Raw genomic sequence first — 27,698 nt, 5'->3', positions numbered from 1 at the left:
CAGAAAGAAACAAAGGATGAGAAAGGCGGGAACACTTGGCCCTAGGAGCCAAACGTGCCAAAGAGTCCAAGAAACTGTTCAAACGGTCCCAACGTTTCCCCAAAGCGCATGACCACGCGGGTTCAGGCTGGGAGACTTGAGATGGAGAAGGCTGTGCCTGAGATAAGTCGCCCCCTGAACCACCAGAAGTCCCTGGATTAACCACCTCCCCAGAAGTAGCTGAAGCAGAACCAGTATTTACACTAATCGAAGGGAATTAGCTTCTGCCTGTCTATTGATAAGCTGGGTGAGCATAGAAACAGACTGCTCCAACGAAGAAACCCACGTCGGCTCCTGCACCACGGCGGAAGGACCACCCTGGGTCTGCACGCCCTGGTCTCCCGCTTCACACTGTGCACGAACAGCTGCCTAGTCCAACTGTCTCACCGCCAGCTTTGTGGAACATTTAGAGCAGGAATATAACTTAACACGTATACTCTTCCCCTTATCAGACATTGTAAATATAATCTTCTCAAATAAAATTTTCTAAATACCTCCTATTTACTCTTTCTTCTATTTTTAAATAGAAAGAAATACAGTATAATGAAATAAACTCTGTTAGAGACACACACAGAAAAAAAAGTCTCAATTACAAGTTTTGACCAGGTTACCCACCCCCAAAACATCAGAAAAAGGGGGGATAAAACGAATACCAGTCCTAACTATAGAGACTGGTATAAATAACCTTAAAAGAGTAGAAGCTCTTGAGAAAATTAAAATAAAGCCAATATATATATATATATATCCCCTGTGGGTTACTTAGCTGACAGTTGAAGGACTTATTTGAGAGAAATCTGAGAAGATTCCGAGAGGAGAAGCCAGCAGCAGCAAAACACTGTAATGTGCCTCTGAAGACTGGTCTGCGATGAGAGGAAAAGGCACAAACATTTCCCGCCTCGGAGTATACCACTGACAGCCGGTAGTCTCACATTCACCCCCCGCTGTCGTATGGCTCCCACATACACAGAAAGCCTCTGTGAGCACACTATATACTAACTCTTGTTACTGCCCACTCGGGATATATATCCCGCTCGTACCGCCTCTTCTCTGGCTCTGCGAGATCCAAGCCCCCCCCTCCGCCTTAGCGGGGGACTTGGTATCTCTTAATATATGTCGGGTCCTCAAACGGAGTGCGGCGTTCTCTGCCTGCGACAGCGCCGGACCCATCAGGACGGTGCAGTGACAGTCACTTAGCGCTGTCACTGCCCGCAATCTCCTTGTTTATATTCTTTTCTCTTTTTTTTTTTAAAGCAAAACGGAACATTGTTCCATCGATGACCTATGAGGAAAAAAATGTTTACACTCATCCTCACCCACAACAAAGAAAAATAATAAAATCTAAACTAAACAGCAAGTACTGCTAGGCAGTACTAAACACAGCCCAACTCCTTGGGCACTTAAACATAACTGAGGTCTATGGGGTTGCAGAGGGGAGGAGTCAGCAGCAAGTTTAGTTCTTAACTATTTAAGTGCCAACGCCAAGCACCCTCAGACAGCCCCATGGTAGCAGTTTCCCCCAGAGTGAATGATGGAGAAATAAAGTATTACTGATAGCGCATGCTAGGCTTGCAGGACTTACATGTATGTGATAAAAAAGCTATTCAATAATGCGAACGCAGGAGAAAGTTGAAAGGGACTAGGATGGTCATGGTGGTCTCACAGCTTGCAGTATGTTCCAACTGGATGATGATCACCAAGCACTGATGGAACTACTGCAGGACGTACAGCGGTTACAGGGCCTGGTGTTGCAGTGTACATGAGGAAGCTTCAACTTGTATTAGTATTTATCCTGACATGTTATTATGTCAGGACAAAGTAAATATTGATTGTTATTTACCATCAATAATCATTTAAACAATTTGGTTGTTATTAATTTTGTGCAATATTGTGCCTTTTGGCAAGATTATCTAAATGGCCCTCAATGAGTCTTGCAGTAGTAACTAAGCAATGTGAAGAGTTGAATTCAAAAACACTGACTCAATATTAGCAAAATAAAAATAAAAATCGAAAACTTCATTGTAAACACAGCCAGCCTGCAGGATTGAGGGACAAAAGGGACATGGTATGCAGTATGCTGCACATGAAAAGCAGCCTGTGGTGTGTCCTGGAGCTTCTGTTTGTTCTCTACTTTCACAACTCACCGAGTACCACGCTGAAACACTCTGCTCTTTTTCTCTGCCATTTCTCTTTGCCGAAGGATCTCCAAATCTTTCAGGTCTGTCACTCTTTCTGTAGAGGAACGAGCCGCTCCAGTTGCTGCCAGATGCTCTGCATTCTGAGGAGTGTGTTATATAATTGCTTTATGAAAAAATATCACCAATACAGTAACAAATTATACCGCTGAAAAATTATTCAATTTTCTACTACTCATAAGGTCAAATAATAGTAATGTGATGAATATACTTAAAGAAGAACTCCAAGATTTTTTCGCAATAAACTCTTTAAACCAAACTGCACGGTTTCCATGCCAGGGACCAATGCAGTTCAAGAGAACAATACGACTGTCACTGTGCCTGCAATCTCATGATATGTGCAGTGAATCTCAACACACACATAAGACAGTGCAAATAGCAAAAACATGCTGTAACCCATTGTAACCAGATGTCAGTCTTCTAATGTAATCGGACTATAATAAAATGATAAAGCAGACATCTTGTCAACATGTTGCAGCTCTTTCAATCATGTTATTAAAAAGCCACAAAAGTCTCTCATTAATCCTCTCACAATGGCGATCACAAAAACTTCACCATGATAACCGTATTAAGAAATGTATCTCGATAATGATATATAGCACAATAAATATATCACAATTATTATCAGATTAGTAGAAAACACACAAAAACAACAACATATTGCCCATCCCTTTAATGATACTACACTTTAGACCAGTGGTGAGCAACAGATGGCCCGCCAGCAGATGCCACCTGATGCCCTCACAGAATGAAGTAGAACGGGGGCAGACGACTTCCAGGTCATGTGTCCTCCTTTGCACAGAGCAGGAGATCACGCAGCATACCTAGAGAAGGAGGCAGGAGTGCAGTGTGCTCTCATACCTCGCTCTGCGCAGCCCCTTTGCAAGCTTGAGACACGTGTCCCTCAATGTAAGCAAAGTTGCGGATCACTGCTTTAGATACTCACAAATATCACACAATTGATACACACTGACTACTATGCACAAATCACACCTGACAACAATGGCTCCAATATCCTGGTATTGGTAGTCTGAGTGAAGGAGCATCTACCAGGGTCGAAGATAAAGATCTGGAAGCAACTTTGTTCTCCGGGTCTTTCACTCAAAGTTTAGCAACGATATCATACAAATGACTTACCTGATCACGGAACATGAGAGACACTGTTTCCAGAACATGCATGCTCCACTGCTGCTCTGTTTCAGAGCTGGCCAAGAACTTGACAAGGTCATCCATTCCGCTCATATGGATTGCCCACAGCACTCTATCATGAGTACTAGCGTCATCATCTACACTCTGACAGAGGAAAAAGGCATAAGACAATAATTACTTCCCAATATGGAAACATTTCCTACTTAGACATTTTACAGTTTCTCAAGCACAACCCTACTGTCTACAGACCCATGGAAAGGTCATCAGTCTTACTGGTAATTGGGCAACCTCACTGTATAGAAGAAATAAGGTTTATAAAATGCTGTAGAGGAATACGTGATATTTGTACAAGACACCACCCTTAATCACATTCCAGAATCCACATCCAGTATTTCAACATGGATGGGTGGGGAGAGGGGGGCAGGCAGTAGTGATTCGATAGAACATTAGCACACACATTCGTAAAATAATTTAGTTCAATTTTAGTTTTGCAGCTTGCAAAAACTTTTTGTACTGGAACACCATAGTCAGTCACAAGCAGTTACTTCTTATTGCAGAAATAAGAGCACTAGCTGAATGCTTCAAATACCTTCTCCTCATCTGGATCAGCAGGTACATGAAGGATATTGCGTACTAAAAGAAGAATCCTTTCAATTAACAAGTTATGTTCCTCTTCGCGTTGCTCCCAGTCCTATGTGATAAAATCAGAGAAATGAAAACATGTAAAGATGTAGCAACAATCCCTACTGAACACAATGGGCTGGATGCTAATGGAATGCAGCCTGAATCACAGCTATAAAACACATGCACTAAAAAGCTGCAGCTGCGAGCATATCCAAAGTGGCAACAACCGCAAGTTGCGCGTGGGTTTCCCCAGCCCCAATGACTTAAGCAACATGCTCGATTTGTTAAAATAGAAAAGAACTCTTATTATATCGTCCCAACATGGACTGTATAAACAAACTAAGCAAAATCATAAATGCTTGATAGTAAACAGCAACACTTACCATCTGCAGCAATTCATACAGCTTTTCACTGAAGACTACAAACAGCCTCTCATTTGCAAATGCCTAGTAAGAAGAATAAGATTTGATTATGTTTTGTTGCAATAGTCAATTCAGATAAAAATACTAGTTCACAGACATATTTTTATAGAACAGATTAAAAACAATCAAAAAACAAAAAATAAAACTATAGGAGGTGGCATGTTTTATTTATTTAAAAAGGATTTTTTTCATAAATGAGATTCGTAAAGTAAAAGTGTTCATTGACAAAAGGGGTTGCATTGTAGCGTACCCAACATGTCCAAAAAAAAAATAGTGTCAGCAAAATAAAGGAGAGTGCAACAGACATCCTGCTGACCAGATATAAAATATCAGACTGTATGCCAGACCCCAAATACATCGTCTTTTGGACATCTAACATATACTTTGGGGCCATAGCCTCTAGAAAGGACGTATAAACATTATATATGATTTCTAGATAGCAGGAATTAATGAGGGATGGATAAATAAGCATTTATTTTCCTAAAAGTGACCTACTTCCTCTATAGGTCTAATACCTACAATAGCCTCAGGAGTATTACATTTCATTTTCTGTTGAAAAAAGTTATGTGCTGCATGGGCTGTTTATTATCTTACATTATAATGTAAGGGATTCTTGTTAATGACAACACCCAAACTGATGGTGAACTGTCTTTTTAGGACCAAATATATGGAAGCTAGCAGTTGATGAACCATCATCACAAACATCAATAAATGACCAATGTACAGAGAAGGTGGCAACTAATCAGAAACAAGCTATATAGTACTTAGTTAAGCAAGAGTCCAGCAATACAGTGGGATGTGTGTGTCTTTCATAATACACATGTCAAACATACTTATTGCTTGAAATGCTCCTATATGCAGACAGGTATATCACAGGAGCTCACCTCTTTATAAGCTTGTAAGTAGGACACAACCTGCAAGAAATGGTGGCGGAATGTGGGGTCTTGTGGCACTTTCCCAAAACACAGAAGTGCTGGCTGGGTTAAATTGACCATCAACCTGTAAAAATTTTGAGCATATTCAAAATGATTCACGAATTCACAAGTAGTTAACATGTGGTGAACTAAATATTACGCACATTTATATGTATAGGACAGCACATCTCTACATTGTTCAAGTTTGATTCTGTTTACATATTTACATAATGTAAACAATTAATTATATGATGTGTTCAGATTACCTGATAACGGCATCAAAGAGTTGCATGTCACTGTGATGCTGAATGACTAAATGCATAAGATCATTCTGTAGGATCTGGGCTGCTCCCAGTTGTTGCCGGATATCTCTGGTTTCATCTTCATATCGCAGGTAACGGATCAAGTCTTTCACACTCTCTAGATAACAGAGAAAACAAGCAAGATACTTGTGATTCATAAAATAAGATTCCAATTTGGATTGCTATGTATTTAAATCGAGGCAGTAGCACAAAAAAAAAAAAAAAATTGAATTTGCAAGTTCTGTTAGATTACGTATAACCAGCTATTTAAAAGTAGATGCTATTCAAAATGCCTTGACAAAACCACATAAAAAACTTAATGTAATCAAATAAATCAAAGAAGTTAATTTTTGACAAAAAAACTCATATACTTAAAATTAGATAATGGAACATAAGCACCACTTGCTTTAAGGCAGAAACTGATAGCAAGAAAAGGAAGGACAGACCAAAAAAAGGTAAATAAATGAGGATAAAAAAAAAGATACTTACAATAAATCCGTTTCTCTGATTCCATCTGGAGTACACTGCTACCATGGGGTTGTATGAGGGGATCGTGGAGTTGGCACTCAACTAGTTAACTAGTTTAATGTACCAATGCTGACAGATCCCTCCCCTCTGCAACCCACTGTAGCTCCTCAGTTTTATTATAAAGCTCCTAGGAAGATTGGCCAAACAACCAAAGAAAATACAGCATAAGAGCAGAAGGGAGGGAACGCAGTGTCACCAAGATGGAATCAGAGAAACGGATTTATCGTAAGTATAAAAATCCTCTTTTCTTTTTCATCCAATCTGGGAGACACTGCTACCATTGGGATATTCTAAAGCAGCCCCCCTAAGGGTGGGACCACTCTGACAGCCTGGCACGTAGAGCACTACGGCCAAAATTGACGTCCATAGACGTAAAAACATGGAATTTATAAAATTTCATGAAAGTATGGACCAAAGACCAGGTGGCTCCTCTGCAAAGCTGGTTTGCTGAGGCCCCATTTTTCGCTGCCCAAGACGCCCCCACCGAACGGGTGGAATGGGCAGTAAGTCGACCTGGCACAGGTCAGTTAGCACTTGCATAAGTTTGCCTAATGGTTGCAGTAATCCATCTTGCAATGGACTGTTTTGAGGCTGGCTATCCTCATTTATGGGAATTGAAAAGGATAAATAAAGAATCTGTGCGCCGAGGTCCTCCTCACATAAATCCGGAGAGCCTTAACCACATCCAAACAATCCATTGAATTCTGTCCAGAGAACGATGCCCCCACTTTCAACACTGGAACCACAGTTTCTTGGTTCACGTGCAAGGCCAAAACCACCTTTGGTACAAATGAAGGGATTGTCTGCAAAACTGCTCTGTGCTCGTGAAAAACCAAATGGTTCACGACAAGAATGGGCTCCTAACTGACATTCTGCGAGCCGATGCAATCGAAAGAAGGAACGCTACTTTCCACGTTAAGAACTTTAAATCTGCCAAATGCAATGGTTCAAAAGGAGCCCCCTTAAGCATATCAATTATGAGGTTGAGATCCCAGGGTGCCGTAGGTGGAACATAATGAGGCTGGATATGCAAGACTGTATGCAGAAACTTCCTAATATCCGGCAATCGAAGGTGAAAGAAAACCCAAAAGGCAGATATTTGTACTTTTAAAGAGCCCAGACGGAGACCTACAACCAGGCTATCCTGGAGGAATGCCAGGAAACTAGGTAGACGAAAAGACGATGTATGGCAGGGTCGACTTTCACACCATGTAAGTGTGCCAGATGCGGTGGTAGATACAAGCCGAAACTGGCTTACGAGCTCGCAAGAGCGTGTTTCGCTGGTCACTTCTGACTTAATCCTTGTCCGTTACAATTTAGGCAGTCCTTTTATTAATCAATTGAATGGTATAATCTTAAACAGAGGGAAGATTAGCCAAACTCACTTTAGATCCACAAGCGTGGGGCTTTCTGTGACCTCTCAGGGGCCCATTAGCGGGACGTTACAGGAGGAATAAATACCACGCTGATTTATGATCCTAACCTATCCTAGGGAATGGTTAAAACTGTTAGTTCCATAGGAACCACCTAGCTGGTTATTTAGCTATTATACAACGGTATTAACACAATATGATCCTTTCATTTGTATCAGACCTAGATACTATTCTACACGGGAATCGGATTCAACAATTCCCGTAATACTCGATCTAGGATCAGTTTATACACATATTTTCGGCTACATAATAAGGAAATATTTAGTGTGTGTTAATTAGTGCTTGGCTCAAACATAATGTGATTTCCCTATGTAAGGGGAAACATACATTGCTTCATACGGATGTCGGGTGTGATACCTCCCGTGGCACCCGTTTTGAATCAGTCCAAATAACAATAAATTTTGAACCTTGGAATTGCTATTACCAGCTTTAGGGCATATTATTTATCATGTTGCCGTAGACCCATGTTTCCCCGCTATTATACAATCCCTCACTGACACAATCTGCTACATCTGATATTAAGTAACAGTGCTCACAGCAATATTCAAGCTCCAGTACCTTTCATAATATGTTCACTGACATACAACCACTTGATAGCAGAGTTGTCAGAAGCATTGTGTGAGAACCTCCTCTCCGTGTAGTATTATACATTTTATACGGAGTTTGTTTGAAGTTAGGACAGCCTATACATTGATTTGAGGGTATATTAACAGTGATTATACTTCAAAACTGATTTATTTTCCCCAATAATCAATGGTTTTGAGACTTTTTCAGAAGTGACCAGTTTTTATCTACATTCTATTTTTCATTTCTGTTATATATTTCGCTGTTTTTATTCAACAAAATTTTTAACATTATATATAATAAAAGTTAAGTTTTATTACTTTGACCACAGATCTATCCCCACCATTAGTAAATAAGTGGAGTGCATCCCAGCAACCAACTTTCTCTTTTTCTTCAGTTATCTATGTACTAATCTATAGGTTTGGATGCACCCCTTTAAATAGAGAAAATATATTATTATTCAGATATTTAATTCAAAAGGGTAAAACTACTCCCTCACAATTGGTGCCACTATTCCCTATTTCCTTTTTCGTATATCCTGGAGGAATGCCAGGAAACTAGGTAGACGCGAAGACGATGTATGGCAGTCGACTTTCACACCATGTAAGTGCGCCAGATGCGGTGGTAGATACGAGCCGAAACTGGCTTACGAGCTCGCAAGAGCGTGTTCACGAATCTGGGAGAGAATCCTCTAGACCGCCAAAGGCTGGCTTCAACAGCCATGCCGTTAAAGTCAGCCGAGGCAAGTCCTAATGCCGGAATGGGACTTTGAGAAGGAGGTCGTCGCACCCCATGACCTACTGCCATCAAGATATCTGCATACCAAACACGCCGCGGCCAAGCATGAGCCACCAGTACCACTGGGAGTCCCACTTGCCTTACTCGTCTGAGAACGCAGTGAATCATGGGGATTGGGGGATATCCGGAAGTCTCAGGGCATTGTCATGATGTTGACGGCTATCGACCAGGGGTCCCTTGCCTTTGCGCAGAATCTTGGGACCTGCCTGTTGTGCCTCAACGCCATGAGAACCAGGTCAGGGAGAGCCCATCTCAGGACCAGGGACTGCTCAGGACCACTCCCCCGGCATCACCGCATGATGTCTTAGATAATCTGCCTGCCAGTTCTGGATGCCTGGGATGAACACTGCTGAGATTGAGCGAAAATTCTGTTCCTCCCAGGACAAGATCTGTGCTGCCACCGACATTGCTCCAGCAATTCTGGTCCCGCCCCGTGTGTGTGGACATTAGAGACTACCGTGGCATTGTCGGACTGTAACCTAACCGGGAATGCCTGAAGCATGGTCTGGGTGCCCTGAAGAGCCATTAGCACGGCCTTCAACTCCAGAATGTTGATGGACAAGAAAGACTCCTGAGTCGACCAAAGGCCTTGCCACCCTTTCAAGCTGGCGTTCGTGGTCACTATGATCCAGGACCACGAGGCAAAGGACCTGCCTACCACCAGGTGATCCTGGATTAACCACCACTGAAGAGACACCCTCTCTTTGGAAGACAAGCAGATCCTCTGGTGTTCCAACTGCAGATGGGAACCTGACCACTTTGTTAAGAGGTCAAACTGGAAGCAGCAGAAATGGAATCGACCATAAGGAATTGTCTTGAAGGTCGACACCATCTTCCCTAGGAGTGGTCAGGACTCGTGTAGTTACTTCCTGTAACGAGCTTGCCTTGTCCTCTGGGAGAAACACTTTTTGTTCTCTGGTGTCCATGATGAGCCCAAGAAAGGTCATCCGCTGGCAGGGAATCAATTGTGATTTGTGCAGGTTTATTAACCAGCCATAGTGTTCCAGTATCCTGATGGTAAGAGTCAGGTGCTGTTGTAACAGATTCGCTGATGTGGCCTTGTTGCGGTCTGTGGCATCCTGCAGGGCCGCTGTTTCTGGCACCGGAAGTGTAGTGTAACGAGCTAAGCGAGCTACCGGAGTGTCGACCTTTGGGATCTGATCCCAGCGGGCCAGATCCTCTTTTTGTAATGGGTACAGGGCAAGGAATCTCCTTGGAATTGAAAACTTCCGGTCCAGCTGCTTCTGCAATGTCTGTTAACTCCACCGACGGTGGAAAACGCATAGCATGCCTTCTCATTTTTTTGAAAAGGCCTTGATCCGAAGATTTTGTTTCATTCAAATCCGTAAGGTCCAGGGCTTGTCTGACTACCAAAACCAGATCGTCAATGCCCTGATATCTAGCGGATTCTATCAGGTTCGTGACCTGCGTAGAATTGGAATTAAGAATAGGTTCACCCTCCTCTTCTGATGATCTCTCGGAATCAGAGAGGGATAGCAGAGGATTTACAGACCGCAGCCTCTTTTTTGTAGACAGTATAGGTCTTGGTGAGTCTAGAAACCTGTTTAATCTATCTAGGCCTCTGACCAAGGATGAGGACCAGGCCGGTTCTCTAGAGGAAGGAGCTGGGTTAGCGAGAGAGGATGATGGACCCGCCAGAGCCACATCAGATGTCTCAGCGGTCACCAGTATCCCTACTGCCACCGGGAGGCGAGTTTCTACTGAAGCAGCGGGGAGAACTGCAGAAACCGCTGTTAATCCTGTAAGCTTAGTAAGCAGTTGGACCAGTGTAGTAACCGACTGCGCCAGAGAAGATGCCCATGCTGGTTCCTCTGGTAGTGGCATTACATTAATCTGGGCCTGCGAAGTGTGCGCACCCGCATCACAGTCTGTACAAAGCGCTCCCTGGTCCTTTTGTCCAATCGACAACTTAACATTACACTTTGAACAAGTGAAATATTTTGCACGTAGTGCTTTCCCCTTATCAGACATATTTTTAATGGGAAACACAGTAAAGCAATAGAATTTCAGTCACACAAGATATAGGCTTGATATAATGACAAGTATACTAACTAATCTATGACAGTCAAAAGTTGTATCTCGTAACAAGCTATATGTGAAAAGAGATAGGTTGAGTAAGTAGGAAATAATATATTCGTGTACTTGGAACACATTAACTAATATACCTCTATTTTCAATACGACGTATAAAAGTAAATAATGTTTGGCACTTAGCCTTCCAGCTAAGACAGATATGCAGGAGAGGAGTCAGTCAGCAGTGTCCCCTGATATCAGGCTGAGAAGAGTCTGCTGTCTTCTCGGGCAATCTCTTGGAGAGCCCAAAACCCGAAGCAGAGGTGGGGGAGCTCTATATGCATTAGCTCCGCCCCTCAAGCTTTCCTGCATGTTTGTAGAATTGATGGTTGTTTCTTCCTATTTTAACAGTCCAAAACCTTTATATATCCTCTGCTCGTCCTAATGAATATGTGCAGCATAAACAAGGATTTCCCTGTCCTATCTCTGAGGGAGGAACTTGGTATACTCCAGCAAAGTTGGCGGCCGCCATCACTCCAATTACCGGCACTCTATGCCTCTCAAGGCAGCGCTGGAATGTCGGAAGTTGTCAGTGTGACAGCGGCTTCATTAAGCCGTCTGTCAGCACTGAAACGCTGCAGGTGCTGCCAGCCCTTGCTAGATGGTGTTGAATTTTCCAAATTTTGTCCATAGACAAGTGGACCTTCTGGCACCTGGTGTTGAAAAAGAGACCTAGGAAAACCATGTGCTGGGTAGGAACAAGGCTGGACATTTTGCAATTGATGACCCCACCGTGATATTGCAGGGTCTCCTCCGTCAAGTGCAGGTGAGAACGAATGCAAGGAACCGAATCTGCTTTGATCAGGCGATTGTCAAGGTATGGTAAAACCGTCACACCCTGTCATGACTCACCACCTTCGTAAATACCCATGGCGCTGTGGACAGACCAAAGGGTAGAACTCTGAAGTGGTATTGGTCCACTGGAAACCTCAGAAGGTCGTGGTGGCCAGCCCATCTAATATATAAAAGCCTAGCGGCGTGTGTTAGTGTGTGTGTGTGGAAAAAACTACCGGGTGACAGAGTGCTCAAGCTGCAGCGCCGCCTGCTGGGCGGAGTTATATACTACACTGACCTACTAAATTCTTAGCATTATCTAATATATAAAAGCCTAGCGGCGTGTGTTAGTGTGTGTAACAAAACTATTTTCTCAGAAAGGGCTCATCCAATTGACCTTTTTAACACCTTAAGTAGCTTGATTTGACTAGAATGCATGAGTATCATGCACGGGTTAACTTGTACGGGTATATGAAGATAAGCATTCTCGATATCAAAGGATGCCAGGAACTTGTTCTGTTCAATGGAATTAATGACAGAATGGATGGATTTCATACGGAAGCTGGATATCCTCAAGTGGGTGTTGAGGGATTTTAGGTTAAGAATGAAATGGAATAACAAATTTGGTCTTTGCATGAGGAAGAGGTTTGAGTAATAACATTGCTCCTTTGGAACCAGGACAATCACTTCCAATGCCAACAGGGAACAAATGACGTCTGTAGTAGAACTGAACCACTGGTCCCGAAATACAAGTAGACGAGCCCCCGCTACTGATCCTCCAGGTGGGGGAATGAGCGAGTTCTGCAGGTTCTTCAGCTTGGGTTCAGGGCGTCGTCCCCTCTGACCACCCCACGGGGGAGAGGACTGACCTCTCATGGAGTCACCGAAAAACCTTACAAAAAAGCAAAAGGAGGAGCAAAATCTTCTGCCCTTTGCCTTGGGAAAAGCAACTGGAAGAAATTAACTTTTCCCTCCAATGGCTCGAGATATTAACTTTTCTAAGGCCGGACCAAACAACACTGAGCCACCGTAAGGCAGGGCCCTCCAGGGCTCTCTTGGATTCGATGTCCGCCTCACAGGGTCTGAGCCAGAGCTTGCATCTAGCTGCCACTGCTAAGAATGAAGTCTGGGACAATCCCTGACCTGCGCTCAGGACAGCATCCCCCAAGAATTCAGCAGCATCTTTAAAAAGATCTGCCAGTGAAGACAATTCTGATCTAGCCACACCTGATAGGATGCCGTTACTCGGAGCGAGGGCTCATTTTTCCACGGTGTTGATCACCCATGCTGCCTGCATTATAGGATGGAGGGAAACGCCAGAAGCCAATTAAATAGATTTCAAAATTCCTTCACATTTCCTGTCTGTGCCATCTTTTAATTTAGCAGAATGGGAATTATAGTGGACTTCGTCAAATGCGTAATGGGGGCATCCACACTCTGTTTAGTTTCCCATGACGCAACCTCTGTTTCCAGAAAAGGGTAATAAATACAAAACCTTTTCGGTGTCTGACTAAAGCGACATTGGCGCTCTACCTGACAGATAGCTGCGGCATTCATTGTGAATGCCGGCAATGAATGCAACAGGACCGGGAAAAAAAAACTAATTTAAAATAAAAGACAAAACTAAAACATGCCATACTCGGCTGGCACCTATTAAAAAACTGAGGCTTCTGTTCGGAGGGACATAGAGGGGAGTGGAACAGGCTAGACAAGTCTTTAGTGCCTTAGTCCACACAGCACCTTCTATACCCCATGGTCCCAAAATGTTTGTGCAAGGGAAATTAATTTTTTTCACTAGCAAAAGTACCCTGTTCTTTTTCGTATCCTATCTATGAAGTGCTATCACATATAACACAATGTTGAAACATTAAAGGGTTGCTCCAGCCTAACTAAGCCTGCTGCCAGGAGCTGAGCCTTATACACAGCTTGCTGGCTCCTCATTGGAATCGTTGGTTAAGTAACTATAGCAAAAAGATCGTTTTATAACCAAATAAATATTAATTTTGTTTATAGTAAATTACATGTATTGTATAGGTCATTCTAGTCACACACTATGGGCAATTGGCATAATATGGCAGCATGTGTGGCTCCACAATTACATAAAAAATGTATAGTATTGTTATCAGGCATCTTACAAATCATGTCAGAAGATGCTGAGTATTGGTGTGCGGGTGGCTTCAGATATGAATAGCATATAGTCACTATTGAACACCATGTGGGAAGTGCATGGTAAACAAAGGGATAGTATATGTTAACAACTGCACCACAACACACCGATTGGGTTCAAATACCTGTTGTGAGACACACTTCATACATTTCTATACTAGCAGACCTGCCAACTATACAACTGCACTTTAACCATATCTGAACAGACAATACATAACTAAACGTGTTCGTTACAATTTCTTACAGTTTGATCAAATACCCTATATTCAGGGTTTTTTTCTCATTTGTGCATGAAGTTAGCCATTTTCTGGACAGCTATGAGTATTCATGGGTATTAAAGAGAGTGTAAACATCCCATCTACTGGCAAGAGCATGCTATTGTACCCCCAAGAAACATCCTGTGACCTCATCAAGATGTCAGCTTTCAGTATAGTGTCTCTGAATGATCACATGTAATCTCTATCACATGATCTGCCCATATCAACAGCTATTAGAAAAAGTATAAAGAGGGCAAGATATAGACAGAGATCTCTCCAATCAACAAAACAGAGTATAACTGAAATAGAAGATCAACAGGATCAACAAATAGAATAAACTAAGGCACCCTAAAATGCGTAACCCTAAAACAAAAAGATAGATAAAAATATACATATTCTATTAAAAAAAATGGACTAATGACCCCAGTGTAAACAAAATGGGGAAAATACAATATAGCACATATAAAAGCAATATGGTATATTTCTTTTGAATACAAAAAACAACACAAAATGTCAACTTACAATTGAGAATAACAAAGCTGCTTCCCTAATCGTGCACAATGTTCCCAGTCTGTCAATAAACTGATGAGCTTGTGTCTCATTGCATTTGTCTCCCCTATCTTCTGCGGTCATCAGCGTGATCCAAGCAACCTGCTGAAAACACCTACCTGTTTTGCTTCACAGCGAAACAGTCTGCTTACACATATACATAAACACTGTAGTATGCAGTTTTGCATACTACAGCATCATGTACTAATCTGCAGGTGGCTATCTATATAATTATTGATCTATCTCATCACCTACTGACATAAATACACTGGTTTGAAAACTATGGTAGATTAGTCAACTGTGCTCTTACTCTACATCTTCATCACCTTTTTTACAGTGTGTACACCCTCTCCAAATCAAGAAGATTTAGTTTATATATCCTCCAACTTTAACATTCTGCTATATTTGACATTGTTTTATTTATACATTTTATGTTAGTGGATTCCCCCCCCACACGTATTTCCATCTGTGTTACTGGAACCTTTTAATAAAGTATGTTATTTCTACTTTTGTAAGTAATGGTATGTTTATCAACAATGTTACATCACTCAGCCTGCTAATGTTAAGAGTTTTCAAAACAGCATAGCAGGTAGACATTAATATGGAATAATATTTATTTCCCATATTATTAGTAGCAGAGTCACAACATCTACTTCTACTTTACAATCATCATTTCAAGGTGAAGTTAGCAAGGTAACACTTACCAAGGCAATCAGGTTCTTTGTGGTACGTATCCCCCTCTAGGCACCCCAAGGCACTGCAGGTTGCTAATAACTCACAATTCATCATGGACTGGAGACAAAACAGGACAGAAGTTTTAATATCTCCATTACTGATAAGTAAATGTGCTATTGCAGTTTAGAGTTCCAAGAGAAGGTGTAAAATCTAACATGGCAGAACTCGACCTTACCTGATGTAATACTGTTCCGGGTTAATATGAAATATCCTCGGATGCCAACGTACACTGCAATTCAACATGATAAAGTGAAATTTATTATTTAAGAGAGCAATAACTTACTAACAAGTGCTTCTTAGTATTGGGTGTTGCTTCATAAACAGATCTACAAATTATATGGCATTTTAAATATACATCGAAGGATACAAAATGTTGCCAAAATTCAGCGTGCATTAAACTTCAAGAATTCCTTATGAAACCCCACGTAATATTTTTACCTATTGTCAATAGAGCATGTGTTACTCATGCACTTAATTAGTCGTCCTGACATGTAACAAATGTGCTGTAATGAATTCCATAAAACATATATCTATCTATCTATCTATATATATATATATATATATACATTCATCATATATTATATTCATTAGAAAGGGTGCTGAAAGAACGTATTTCTGAGATCAAGTTTATTTGCAAAGCATCTTTGATCTATATAGGAATGCATAATGCACATGGCGATATTCTAAAACAATCATTGTCTGAAAAATGTCAAGTTCTCTAAATCATCTATGCAGAGCGAAGAATGTGCTGAACTAACATTATTTACTAAATCATTACTAAATCTAAAATGATCCAGTCAATGCCTAGTACAACTTATAATTGAAGGTGTCCCCACACTTCTAGCACAGAATTGAAAATCTGGATACTTTCTGCATGATTATGTACAGTCATGGACAAAAATTTTGAGAATGACACAAATATTATTTTTCACAAAGTCTGCTGCCTCAATTTTTATGATGGCAATTTTGCATATATTCCAGGATGTCATGGAGTGATCAGATGAATTGCAATTAATTTCAAAGTCCCTCTTTGCCAGGACAATGAACTTTATCCCAAAAACAAAATTTCCACTGCATTTCAGCCATGCCACAAAAGGACCAGCTGACATCAGATTAGTGATTCTCTCGTTAACACAAGTGAGATTGTTGATGAGGATAAGGCTGGAGATCACTCTGTCATGCTGATTCAGTTAGAATAACAGACTGAAAGCTTTAAAAGGAGGGTGGTGCTTGAAATCATTGTTCTTCCTGTTAACCATGGTTATCTGCAAGCAAACATGTGCAGTCATCATTGCTTTGCACAAAAAAAGGGCTTCACAGACAAGGATATTGCTGCTAGTAAGATTGCACCTAAATCAACCATTTATCGAATCATCAAGAACTTGAAGGAGAGAGGTTCAATAGTTGTGAAGTAGGCTTCAGTGCGCCCAAGGAAGTGCCACAACATCTCCTAAAGTTGATTCAGCTGCGGGATTGGGGCACCACCAGTGCATAGCTTGCTCAGGAATGTCAGCAGGCAGGTGTGAGTGCATCTGCACGCACAGTGAGGCGAAGACTTTTGGACAAAAGGCCTGGTGTCAAGAAGGCCAGCAAAGAAGCCACTTCTTTCAAGGAAAAACATCAGGGACAGACTGATATTCTGCAAAAGGTACAGGGATTGGTCTGCTGAGGACTAGGGTAAAGTCATTTTCTCTGACGAATCCCCTTTCAAATTGTTATGGGCATCTGGGAAAACACTTGTCCGGAGAAGGAAAAGTGAGCGCTACCATCAGTCCTATGTCATGCCAACAGTAAAGCATCCTGAGACCATTTATGTGTGGGGTTGCTCTCAGTAACTCACAATTTTGCCTAAGAACACAGCCATGAATAAAAAATGGTACCACAACATCCTCCAAAAGCAACTTCTCCCAACCATCCAAGAACAGTTTGGTGATGAACAATGCCTTTTCCAGCATCATGGAGCACCTTGCCATAAGGCAAAAGTGATAACTAAGTGGCTCGGGGATCAAAACATCAAAATTTTGGGTCCATGGCCAGGAAACTCCCCAGACCTTAATTCCATTGAGAACATGTGGTCAATGCTCAAGAGGCGGGTGGACAAACAAAAAACCCACAAATTCTGACAAACTCCAAGCATTGATTTGGTAAGAATGGGCGGCCATCAGTCAGCATGTGGCCCAGAAGTTGATTGACAGCATGCCAGGGCGAATTGCAGAGGTCTTCAAAAAGAAGGGTCAACACTGGTGCAATCAGTTGTCCTCAGAGGTCACATAGTGATTTGATTAGAGTCTAATAAATACTCCTGTCTGCAGGAGGTCCAACAGTTGGTTAGTGCATTTCCCAAAAGAGCTTCTTCAGTGTAGACCAAAGAACATTCTAAGCAATTCCAAGAAATGGCTGCTGTAAAGCAACAATCAAGGTCTAAAAACACTGAAGCAGCAAACTGTGAAAACCAATACTTGTGTCATTCTCAAAACTTTTGGCCATGAATGTACTTACTTGCCATGTAGGTTTATTATTATAGTTTATGTATAAACAATATATAAAATATGCACCATAGGGACACTAATTTATCTTACATAAACAGTTAACTCCTTTAAATAAATACAAATCATGAGTTATGCGTGTGCAATATTGATCAGAATTAAAAGAATTACGCCAAACATATACAGCTCTATTTATATTAAATATTACTCCAGTACCATGTTAGGAATCTTGCTAAATAAGATTTGAGAAAGGCTGGGGCATTTTACAGCTTTGCAATCCTGTATTCAGCCCACAAGTTGTCAAAGGGGCAGATTTAAGAGTGCCTTCGGAAAGGTCAGATGCAACATTTCAGACTTTATCCTGCACACAATCTGTGATGTTGGCATACCATAGTACCCGGAAATGTGCACAGCCGGACATAACGGTGGCAGGTGGCACACCGCTTAGAATTGAAATAGCTCCATAGAGAGCAAAGACTACAATGATTTATTACAGGAAAAGTATGATAAACATGTCATACATCCATCACTCACTCCAAAACGCTCTTTACTTCATCATCATTTATTTATATAGCACCAGCAAATTTCATAGCACTTTACAATTGGGAACAAACATTTATAAGACAATACTGGGTAATACATACAGACAGAGGTAAGAGGGCCCTGCTCACAAGCTTACAATATTTTGTTGCCCCAAAACTACACCACATGCCACAAAATGGCTCCACAAGCAAACACCCACTTTCTATAAAATGCCTCACACTTCTTAACAAATCCCACATGTATTCGAAAACTTCCCCACATAACCCAGACCTTCCTCACTCACTACCTAACCTAGTGACCTTAAGTAAAAATATTTACCTTTAGTTTGGAGGCCACAGAGGAAAGACACATTAAGGTAGATTCAACTGGATGAGCTGTGCGAACACACTAGCCATTCTGACTTATTCTTAGCTTTCTTATAAAGCACTGAATGGGACATTACAATCTAAAATGACTATACTTAACTAGTCACAATACAGTGTAGGAAAGCATATGCACAAGGCTAAAAGTATGTGTACACCATATGTGCTTGATGGACATCTCATTCCAAAACCATAGACATCAATATGGAGTTGGTTCCCCTTGTTGTTGCTATAATATCCCACAATCTTCTGCGAAGACATTCCACTAGATGATGGAACATGGCTGTGGAGATTTGCATCCATTCAGCCATAAGAGCATTAGTGAGGTAGGACACGGATGTTGGGCGAAGGTCTGGCTCTCAGAGTTCTTTTGCTGATGTTGCTGCCAGAAGCAGTTTAGAACCCAGAAGTGAATGTTACAACCAAGGACATAATATTTTAACCCTGTGACATCTTGGACACTATTTATAAAGATCGGTTTTGTAAAAAAAGACGATTTCTAATTTATCTTTTTATTAAACCCCGCCAGAGATTACCTTTAATAAACTTATTTTTTTAAATCTCACCAGAAAAACAAAACAAAAAGAAAAATCATTGCTGATTTTACAAAACTGAACCTTGATAAATAATGCCCCTTGTGTCTGTTTCCAGTCCAAGCAGTACTAGTTGAAAGTTGATTTCAATTTGTTTTACGGCATTCTAAGCGTTTACAAGTTTTTCACAATAACTTTTACCTTACTTTTGAATCTTTTATGACTTTTAAGTACACAATCTACAGTGTTCTCCTTAGAAAAATCTGCTCACGGCTCCCTGACCCGCGAGCAGAAAGCAGCGTTAAAATTACCACATTAGCAGTAATAGGTTTAGCGCGGCATTACTCTGGAGGGAATTTAATTTCTCCACATAGGAGCATATTCAATTATTTGAATATCCCGTCGCGTTAAAACTATTACCGTTATTACGATAATAGTAAGCTGGATTTCAGCTCGCGGCTCAGGGAGCTGCGAGCTGAAATCCAGCTAGAAAACTACCGTAATAACGGTTTTTATGCACACTATTACCGTAATAGCGAGATTTTCAGCGTTTCCGCAGACAATTGAATATGCCCCATATAGTGTGTTATAATAGGAAAGACAATTATTTACTGCTGTTGGGCAATAAATCTGATTTTTTTTTCCCCCCTGAAATACAGAGCAGTCCCCATACATGTCTATGGGGACTGCTCTACTCTGCAATTTATCAAAGTGATGAAAAGGCATTTAAAATTACAGTAATGTACATTACCATGTGCAATTTTTCAGGTCAACTCTATGGGGAGAGCATTGCAGTAGAAGGATCTTCAGATCCCTCACCGCATCTTACTGCTCTCCTCTAGTCACTATGCGAAAGTGACCATAGGAAAGATAGGAGAGGGGTCTTTGCTGGAACAAGTCTTTCACGACTGCTGTTCCTGTTGAAGTTTTTTCATAAACACACACAGGGGCACATTTATCATCACTCGCAAAATATGAAAAATAGTTTTCAATCCTTATCGCATTGATAAGGATTGAACTATTTCTCATATTTATTAAAAAAGCAACACAGGAACAGCAGTTCCGAAAAACTGCTGTTCCTGTGAAGTAGAAATCATACTTACCACAGCTGCTTCGTTCCCGAAGCAGTATGTGGTCAACGGGGGTCCTGTTCTTACTCTAGTGCGCATGCGCCGAGTGAAGCCCTCGGGCATGCGCACAGACATCTCTGCTCTCTATCGGCAATTATAGTTTGCAGAGAGGCAGAGAGAGAGAGAGAAAGTGAATGACAGGGAGGGATCATGTGATCCCTCCACACATGCGCTGTTCAGCTCTGCTCTTCGGAGCAGAGCTGACAGCACTGAAACTTTTCATTAATGATAATGTACGCCAGCTTCAGCTGACGTACATTATCATGTTTGAAAAGTCCATTACATTTATTATTAATTAGCGTTACTGACCACTCCCCATACACTGTTATGGGGAGTGCTCAGTAAAACGATAGGAGATGCAAAGCAGCAGATATCTATGATATCTGCTGCGATGCTACTATCATAAATACCAATTTAGTGTTTAATCCCTGAAAACAAGATTTTACAGGGGGAAAACCTTTAATAAATAGGCCCCACAATCTTTCAAACCTTATGTGATAAGGATTGAAAGGGATCATGTAAAAATGCAGTCATTAATGAATAGGGGTCAGAATATCCTCAATATCACAAGAAAAGTGTAAGGCTGGATACCATCCAGCATTATGAAAAAGAAGATTTATGTACTTACGTTAAATCCGTTTCTCTGATTCCGTCTGGGGGACACTGCTTACCATGGGTTGTGGAGGGGAGCTTGGGAGTTGGCACCTAACTAGTTAATTTAGTACTGCTGGCAAACCCCTCCCCTCTACAAACCCCCTGCCTCTTCCTGTCCAGTTAGTTTTAACAAGCCCAAGATAAAAAAAAGGTCAGTCACACAAGAACACACAGAAGAAAAACAGAAGGGAGGGATCGCAGTGTCCCCCAGACGGAATCAGAGAAACGGATTTAACGTAAGTACATAAATCCTCTTTTCTCCTTCATCCGGTCTGGGGGACACTGCTTACCATGGGGACGTTCTAAAGCAGCCCCCTAAGGGTGGGACTACTCTGAAAGCCCTGCTCGTAAAGCACTACGAGCAAAATTTGCATCCGCAGAGGCAAATATATTAAACTGGTAAAATTTGGTAAAGGTGTGGACAGAGGACCAGGTGGCTGCCCTGCAAAGCTGGTCTGCAGAAGCTCCATTCCTTGCTGCCCACGAGGCCCCCACCGATCTGGTGGAATGGGCCGTAAGTCTCTCCGGCACAGCACGGCTAGCATTAATATAAGCTTGCCTGATGGTAGACGTAATCCATCTGGCGATGGATTGTTTTGAGGCTGGCCAGCCTCTCTTATTAGCGTCATAAAGAACAAACAGTGAGTCAGTCCGCCTAATCGGGGAAGTTCTTTTAACATAAATGCGGAGAGCTCTAACCACATCCAACTTTTTCATTGATTGCTGATCCGTATGAGAAGTGGATGAGAAAACCGGAACAATTATTTCCTGGTTTAGATGAAAAGCCGAAACTACCTTTGGCACAAAGGAAGGAAGGGTTCTTAACACCGCTCTGTCCTTGTGGAACACCAAATAAGGTTCCCGACAGGACAGGGCTCCTAATTCAGAAACTCTGCAAGCAGAGGCAATAGCCAGAAGAAAAAGGACCTTCCAGGTCAAACACTTCAAATCCGCCTTGTTCAAAGGCTCGAAGGGGGGTCCCTTGAGCATGTCCAGAACCAGATTGAGATCCCATGGAGCTGTAGGAGGGACATAAGGAGGCTGTATATGGAGAACTCCTTGGAAAAAAGTCCTAATGTCTGGTAAGTCAGCCAACTTCGTATGGAAAAATATCGAAAGGGCTGAAACCTGAACCTTTAAGGAGCCTAATCTAAGGCCTGCTTCTAAGCCATGCTGAAGGAAAGCTAACAAGCAAGGGAGGCGAAAGGAGGACGAGTGGTATGTCCTACTTTCACACCATCTAATATATGCCTTCCAAATCCGGTGATAGATGCGAGATGACACTGGTTTCCTAGCTCGCATCAACGTTTGAATTACACTGGAAGAAAACCCTCTAGCCCTCCAAAGGCTGGCTTCAACAGCCATGCCGTTAAATTGAGCTGATGTAAATTCTGGTGATGGAATGGACCTTGAAGAAGAAGGTCGTGACGATACGGAAGGTGGAATCCCGGACCTTCCGCCATAGATATTATTTCTGCGAACCACACACGCCGTGGCCAGAAGGGGGCTACCAGAATTACTGGTAGGGAACCCTGTCGAACTCGTCTGAGGACGCGAGGAAGCATGGGGATTGGAGGAAACAGATATCCCATCCTGAATTCCCATGACATCGTCAGGACGTCCACTGCCGCCGCTAGGGGATCTCTTACCCTTGCGCAGAACCTGTGGACCTTTTTGCTGTGTCTGGAAGCTATGAGGTCTATGTCTGGAAGACCCCACCTGTGAACCAGAGATTGGAAGACTTCCGGGTGAAAGGACCACTCCCCCGGCATCATCTGGTTTCGACTTAGATAGTCCGCCTCCCAGTTTTCTATTCCTGGAATGAAAACTGCTGATATTGCCGGAACATATAGCTCTGCCCAAACCAATATTTGGGCTGCGATATCCATCGCTGCTGCGCTCCTGGTTCCTCCTTGTCTGTTGACATATGCCACGGCCGTGGCATTGTCGGACTGGATACGGACTGGGTGGCCCCGAAGAAGGGATTGTGCTCCCAGAAGGGCTAGAAGAATGGCCTTCAATTCCAATACATTTATTGGGAGAGCCGACTCCTGAACCGACCAACATCCCTGGAGCCGGAGGTGCAGGACCACTGCCCCCCAACTTTTGAGGCTGGCGTCCGTCGTGGCTATGATCCACGACCAAGGTGCGAAGGATCTGCCCACATTCAAGTGATCCTGGCACATCCACCACTGAAGAGATGTTCTCGCCCTCTTGGATAGAGAAATCTTTTGAAGATCTAGGCGTAGGTGTGAACCTGACCACTTCGACAATAGGTCCCACTGGAAACATCGAGAATGAGCTCGACCGAAGGGAATGGTCTCGAAGGAGGCCACCATCTTTCCCAGTAGCCTCATGCACAAGAGCATTGAGGGTCTGGGAGAAAACAGAACCTGGGAGGTTACCTTCTGAATAGAGGTGATCTTCTCTACTGGGAGAAATATCCTTTGTTTGCTGGTGTCCATGATGAGTCCCAGGAACACCATGCGCTGACACGGAACCAACTGGGATTTCCTTAAATTTATCAGCCATCCGTGGCCCTCGAGAACCGCTTGGGTGAGGGATAGGTGATAGCTTAGGCAACTCTCTGAGGAAGCCTTGATTAGCAGGTCGTCCAAATAAGGAACGACCTGAACACCCTGCAGGTGAAGACATGCTGCCATCACTGACATAATCTTTGTGAAGACCCTTGGCGCTGTTCATAGGCCAAAGGGGGGGGCCCGAAACCGATAGTGAACTGATCCCACCGAAAATCTGAGAAGGGACTGATGGTGGATCCAAATGGGAATATGGAGATACGCGTCCTTTATATCTATGGACGCTATGAACTGATCTTTCTCTAGGCCGTTTATCACTGACCTTAGAGAGTCCATCCGAAACTTGTCCACCCTTAAGTGAACATTGAGGCCCTTTAGATTTAAGATAGGGCGAAAGGAGCCGTCCGGCTTCGGGACTAGGAATAAGTTGGAATAAAACCCTGTTCCTATCTGGCAATCTGGAACCTTGGCGATGACCCTCTGAGCTAGAAGAGAAGCTACACAATCCTGTATAGCCTGTCTTTTTACTGGATTTCGGGAAAAAGGGGCCTGGAAGTAACGGCGTGGAGCCGGGCCTGAAAGGTCTATTTTGTACCCCTCTGAAATAATTCCCCGAATCCAAGGATCTTGGGAAGACGCTGCCCACTGTTCGTAAAACAGAGACAGACGTCCCCCCACAGGCACCCCCTGCAATACAGGGTGGTCGTCAGGACGCAGGCTTCTCCTGAGATTTAGGGGCCTGGCGTTTGGATGCAAACGAGGACCTCCCTCTGGTAGGAGCCTCTGGAATTGGATTGCCTGCCTCTAAAGGGCTGTCCCCTATGGGGAGAGGCCCCACGAAAGGAGCTACCCCTCGGGGCGCGGCTCCTGCTAGCATAGACTGGCAAGGACGTGCTCTTGCCCCCCGTGGCCTGGGAAATAAGGGTATCTAATTCCGGGCCGAACAAACCTGCAGCCGAGAAGGGGATAATTTCAACGGACCTTTTCGATTCCGATTCACCTTCCCAGGATTTCAACCAAAGCGTCCTTCTGGCTGAAATGGAGGCCGTCTGAATGGAAGAGGAGACTGCCGCTGAGTTCTGGGCTGCTTCATAAATATACCCCGAAGCCTCCTTTAGGTGTAAGGCTAGGGGAAGAAATTCGGAGTCCTGTAAGGCCTCAGCTAGCTGGTCTGCCCATGCCTCCATGGCTCTAGCCACCCAGGCCGAGGCAAATGTGGGTCTAAAGGCAGAACCCGCAGCCGCAAATATGGATTTGAGCTGTGATTCAACCTTGCGGTCATTGGCGTCCGGCAGGGACGCTGAACCCGGGGCTGGGAGTAAAGTATGTTTTGCTAAGCGAGCAATGGGAATGTCCACCTTGGGAATACTTTCCCAGCGAGCCACTTCTTCTTCCTGTAAGGGATACAGGGAAGAGAACCTCTTGGGGATAGAAAATCTTTTATCGGGATGTTTCCATGCCCCTTCAGCGATATCTCTAAGTTCCGCGGAGGGAGGAAAACGGCTGGCCTTCCTCTTGGCCTTTTTAAAGAGACTTCTGTCTCTGGAGGTTACATCTTCCGGTTCCGGGAGATCCAACGCCTGTCTTACCGCTAAAACCAAATCGTTTACAAATTGGCCCTTAGACACTTCTCCCTGCTCAGAGGAATGACCCTGGTCAGTGTCCGAATAAATTTCCCCTTCTTCTTCAGACTCCTCCTCAGAATCTGAGAGGGTCAATAGGGGATTAACATATCTAGGCCTCTTTCTTTTAGCAGGCGGGGTACTAGAGGGGTCAAGTAGCTGGTTAAGCTTATTCAGCCCTCTGATAAAAGCTGTAGACCATGCCGGTTCTGTAGCAACCAGGGCTGGGTCAGTCTGTAATGAGGATGGTCCCGGCAAACTCAAAGCACTAGAACCTTAGGAAGCCGGGGGGTCTGACTGTAAACTTGCATTACTAGCCACAGAAGTTGCCACAGTAGTCAGCAACTGGTTAGACTGAAGGACCATTTGAGCTAAAGAGCTAACCGACTGCGTAAGGGAGGTAACCCAGGCCGGTTCCACCGACGGTGGGACTGAAACCTGCGGTATCTGTGCAGTGGAAGCCTCTGCTTCGCATGTCGTGCAGAGCGCCAACGGGTCCCTCTGAGCACTAGGTAATTTAACATTACATTTTGAACATGTGAAATATTTTGGCATAGGGCCCTTTCCCTTATCTGTCATATTTATAAAGGAAGGCACACCAAGCACACAGAGTAATAAAAAATCTAGCTGAATATACAGATAGTTAATATAGAGAGAGAGTAAATAAGCAATGAAAAACACAGCAATACCAAGTAAACAACTGATATATTCTAAAAGTTGTACTTGAAATAGTAAACACCATAAATATCAATGGCTAGTAGGAGGCTATAATAGTAAACCTGCTAGCCCAGTATAACCACATCAGATATGTGTGTAAATAAAGGTGATACTTAGCCAAAGGCCACCCTGGGGAGCAGATCTGACAGCAGTCTGTGCTTTCTCCTCAGCTCTGTTCCTTTTCCCGGGCTTGTGCTGGCGCCAAAAGACCTGGGAAGGACCATCTCTCTCTCTCTGAAAGAAGGGGGGAACTCTATGTATTAGCTCCCCCTTCCTGTAGTTCTTTTTCCCATGTCTTCTCCTTCAAAAGAACTATCATAATAGTGGCAGAGTGGTGGAGACCTCTAGGACAGAGGTCTCCGCAGCGGAAGGTATCCGACGCCCCCCTCCTATGACTGAGGGGGGAATCTTGGTTTAGCCCCTTCTCCCCGGCGCTTCTGCCGAAATCCAAGATGGCCGCCGCCATCTTCATTACCCGATAACCAGCGCTCTATGCCTGCAATGGCAGCGCCGGTTATCGGGGAGGCTATGGGAGTGCAGCGGTCCATGAGACCGCTTGTCACTCCCTTCAATCAGGAACCTTGTCTTCAGCCCCTGTCAGTGAGAACCGCTGGCTCTCAGCTGACAGGGGAATGCCTGCGCTGCCAAGCTGTGAGTGTGTTCTCTATATTAGAACACACTCCAGCGCTGCCACCTAAAAAAGTAAAAAAGTAAAGGAAAAAAATAAATTTTTAAACATTAAACTAAGCAGTAAAAATAAGGCTGCCCAACTCCAGGGCACCTAAAAAAACTGGACAGGAAGAGGCAGGGGGTTTGTAGAGGGGAGGGGCCAGCAGTACTAAATTAACTAGTTAGGTGCCAACTCCCAAGCTCCCCTCCACAACCCATGGTAAGCAGTGTCCCCCAGACCGGATGAAGGAGAAACACCAGTAACGCGGCATGAAAAACGCAATAGGGTAGGCAATGGAAATACTAGCAAAAAACACTTTTTATTTTTACATAGTAGGTTAGGTACACTTTCATACTGCCGCCCCGGCCCGGGATATTGCCGGGGCACAGGGCAGTATAGATAACAAGATTCCCGGGTTGGGCGGGTTCATACTGCACCTGCCCGACCCGGGTTTTAGAAAAAAAAAAAGTGTTAAAAAAGATTTTAATTAAAAAAAAATACATAAGAAATGTTTACTTAACTTATTTACAGCCAGCGGTGTCTCCGGTGCGTTGCCGGCTGTCAGGGGGACCTCTCTGTACGAAAATGACGTCATTTCTAATGGACTAGAAATGACGTCATTTTAGTACCCAGAGGTCCCCCTGACAGCCGGCAACGCACCAGAGACACCACTGGCTGAAAATAAGTTAAGTAAACATTTCTTATGTATTTTTTTTTACAGTATGAATGGTGAGACCCGGGAATTACACGGGTTGCACCATTCATACTGCAGGCTAGCGGGGTCCAACACGGGAATTACCCCTCGCAAAATCCCGGGTCTAAGTCCCGGGATTTTGTGATTGGACTATTCATTCATACTGCACCAAGACCCGGGATTTTCAGCGTGCCTCTGCAAAAACCCGGGT

At 43.2% G+C, this 27,698-nt stretch overlaps 1 protein-coding gene across 2 annotated transcripts in view; it reads right to left on the bottom strand.

The window, feature by feature from the left end:
* Positions 1-27,698, bottom strand: part of TIMELESS (timeless circadian regulator) — an 83,585-nt gene that overhangs the window by 55,235 nt on the left and 652 nt on the right. For both annotated transcript variants that reach the window (XM_075199521.1, XM_075199520.1), the window contains exons 2-9: positions 15,715-15,768; positions 15,509-15,596; positions 5,607-5,760; positions 5,311-5,425; positions 4,388-4,450; positions 3,970-4,071; positions 3,369-3,524; positions 2,181-2,314 (exon numbers count right to left, since the gene is read on the bottom strand). In XM_075199521.1, coding sequence (XP_075055622.1) covers positions 2,181-2,314; positions 3,369-3,524; positions 3,970-4,071; positions 4,388-4,450; positions 5,311-5,425; positions 5,607-5,760; positions 15,509-15,593 — 809 coding nt within the window. In that variant the 5' untranslated portion in view covers positions 15,594-15,596; positions 15,715-15,768. The remainder of the gene's footprint in view (positions 1-2,180; positions 2,315-3,368; positions 3,525-3,969; positions 4,072-4,387; positions 4,451-5,310; positions 5,426-5,606; positions 5,761-15,508; positions 15,597-15,714; positions 15,769-27,698) is intronic.

The sequence above is a fragment of the Mixophyes fleayi genome, chromosome 2 (assembly GCF_038048845.1).
Source record: "Mixophyes fleayi isolate aMixFle1 chromosome 2, aMixFle1.hap1, whole genome shotgun sequence".
Lineage (NCBI taxonomy): Eukaryota > Metazoa > Chordata > Amphibia > Anura > Limnodynastidae > Mixophyes > Mixophyes fleayi.
This window is presented reverse-complemented; position numbering and strand designations above follow the sequence as displayed.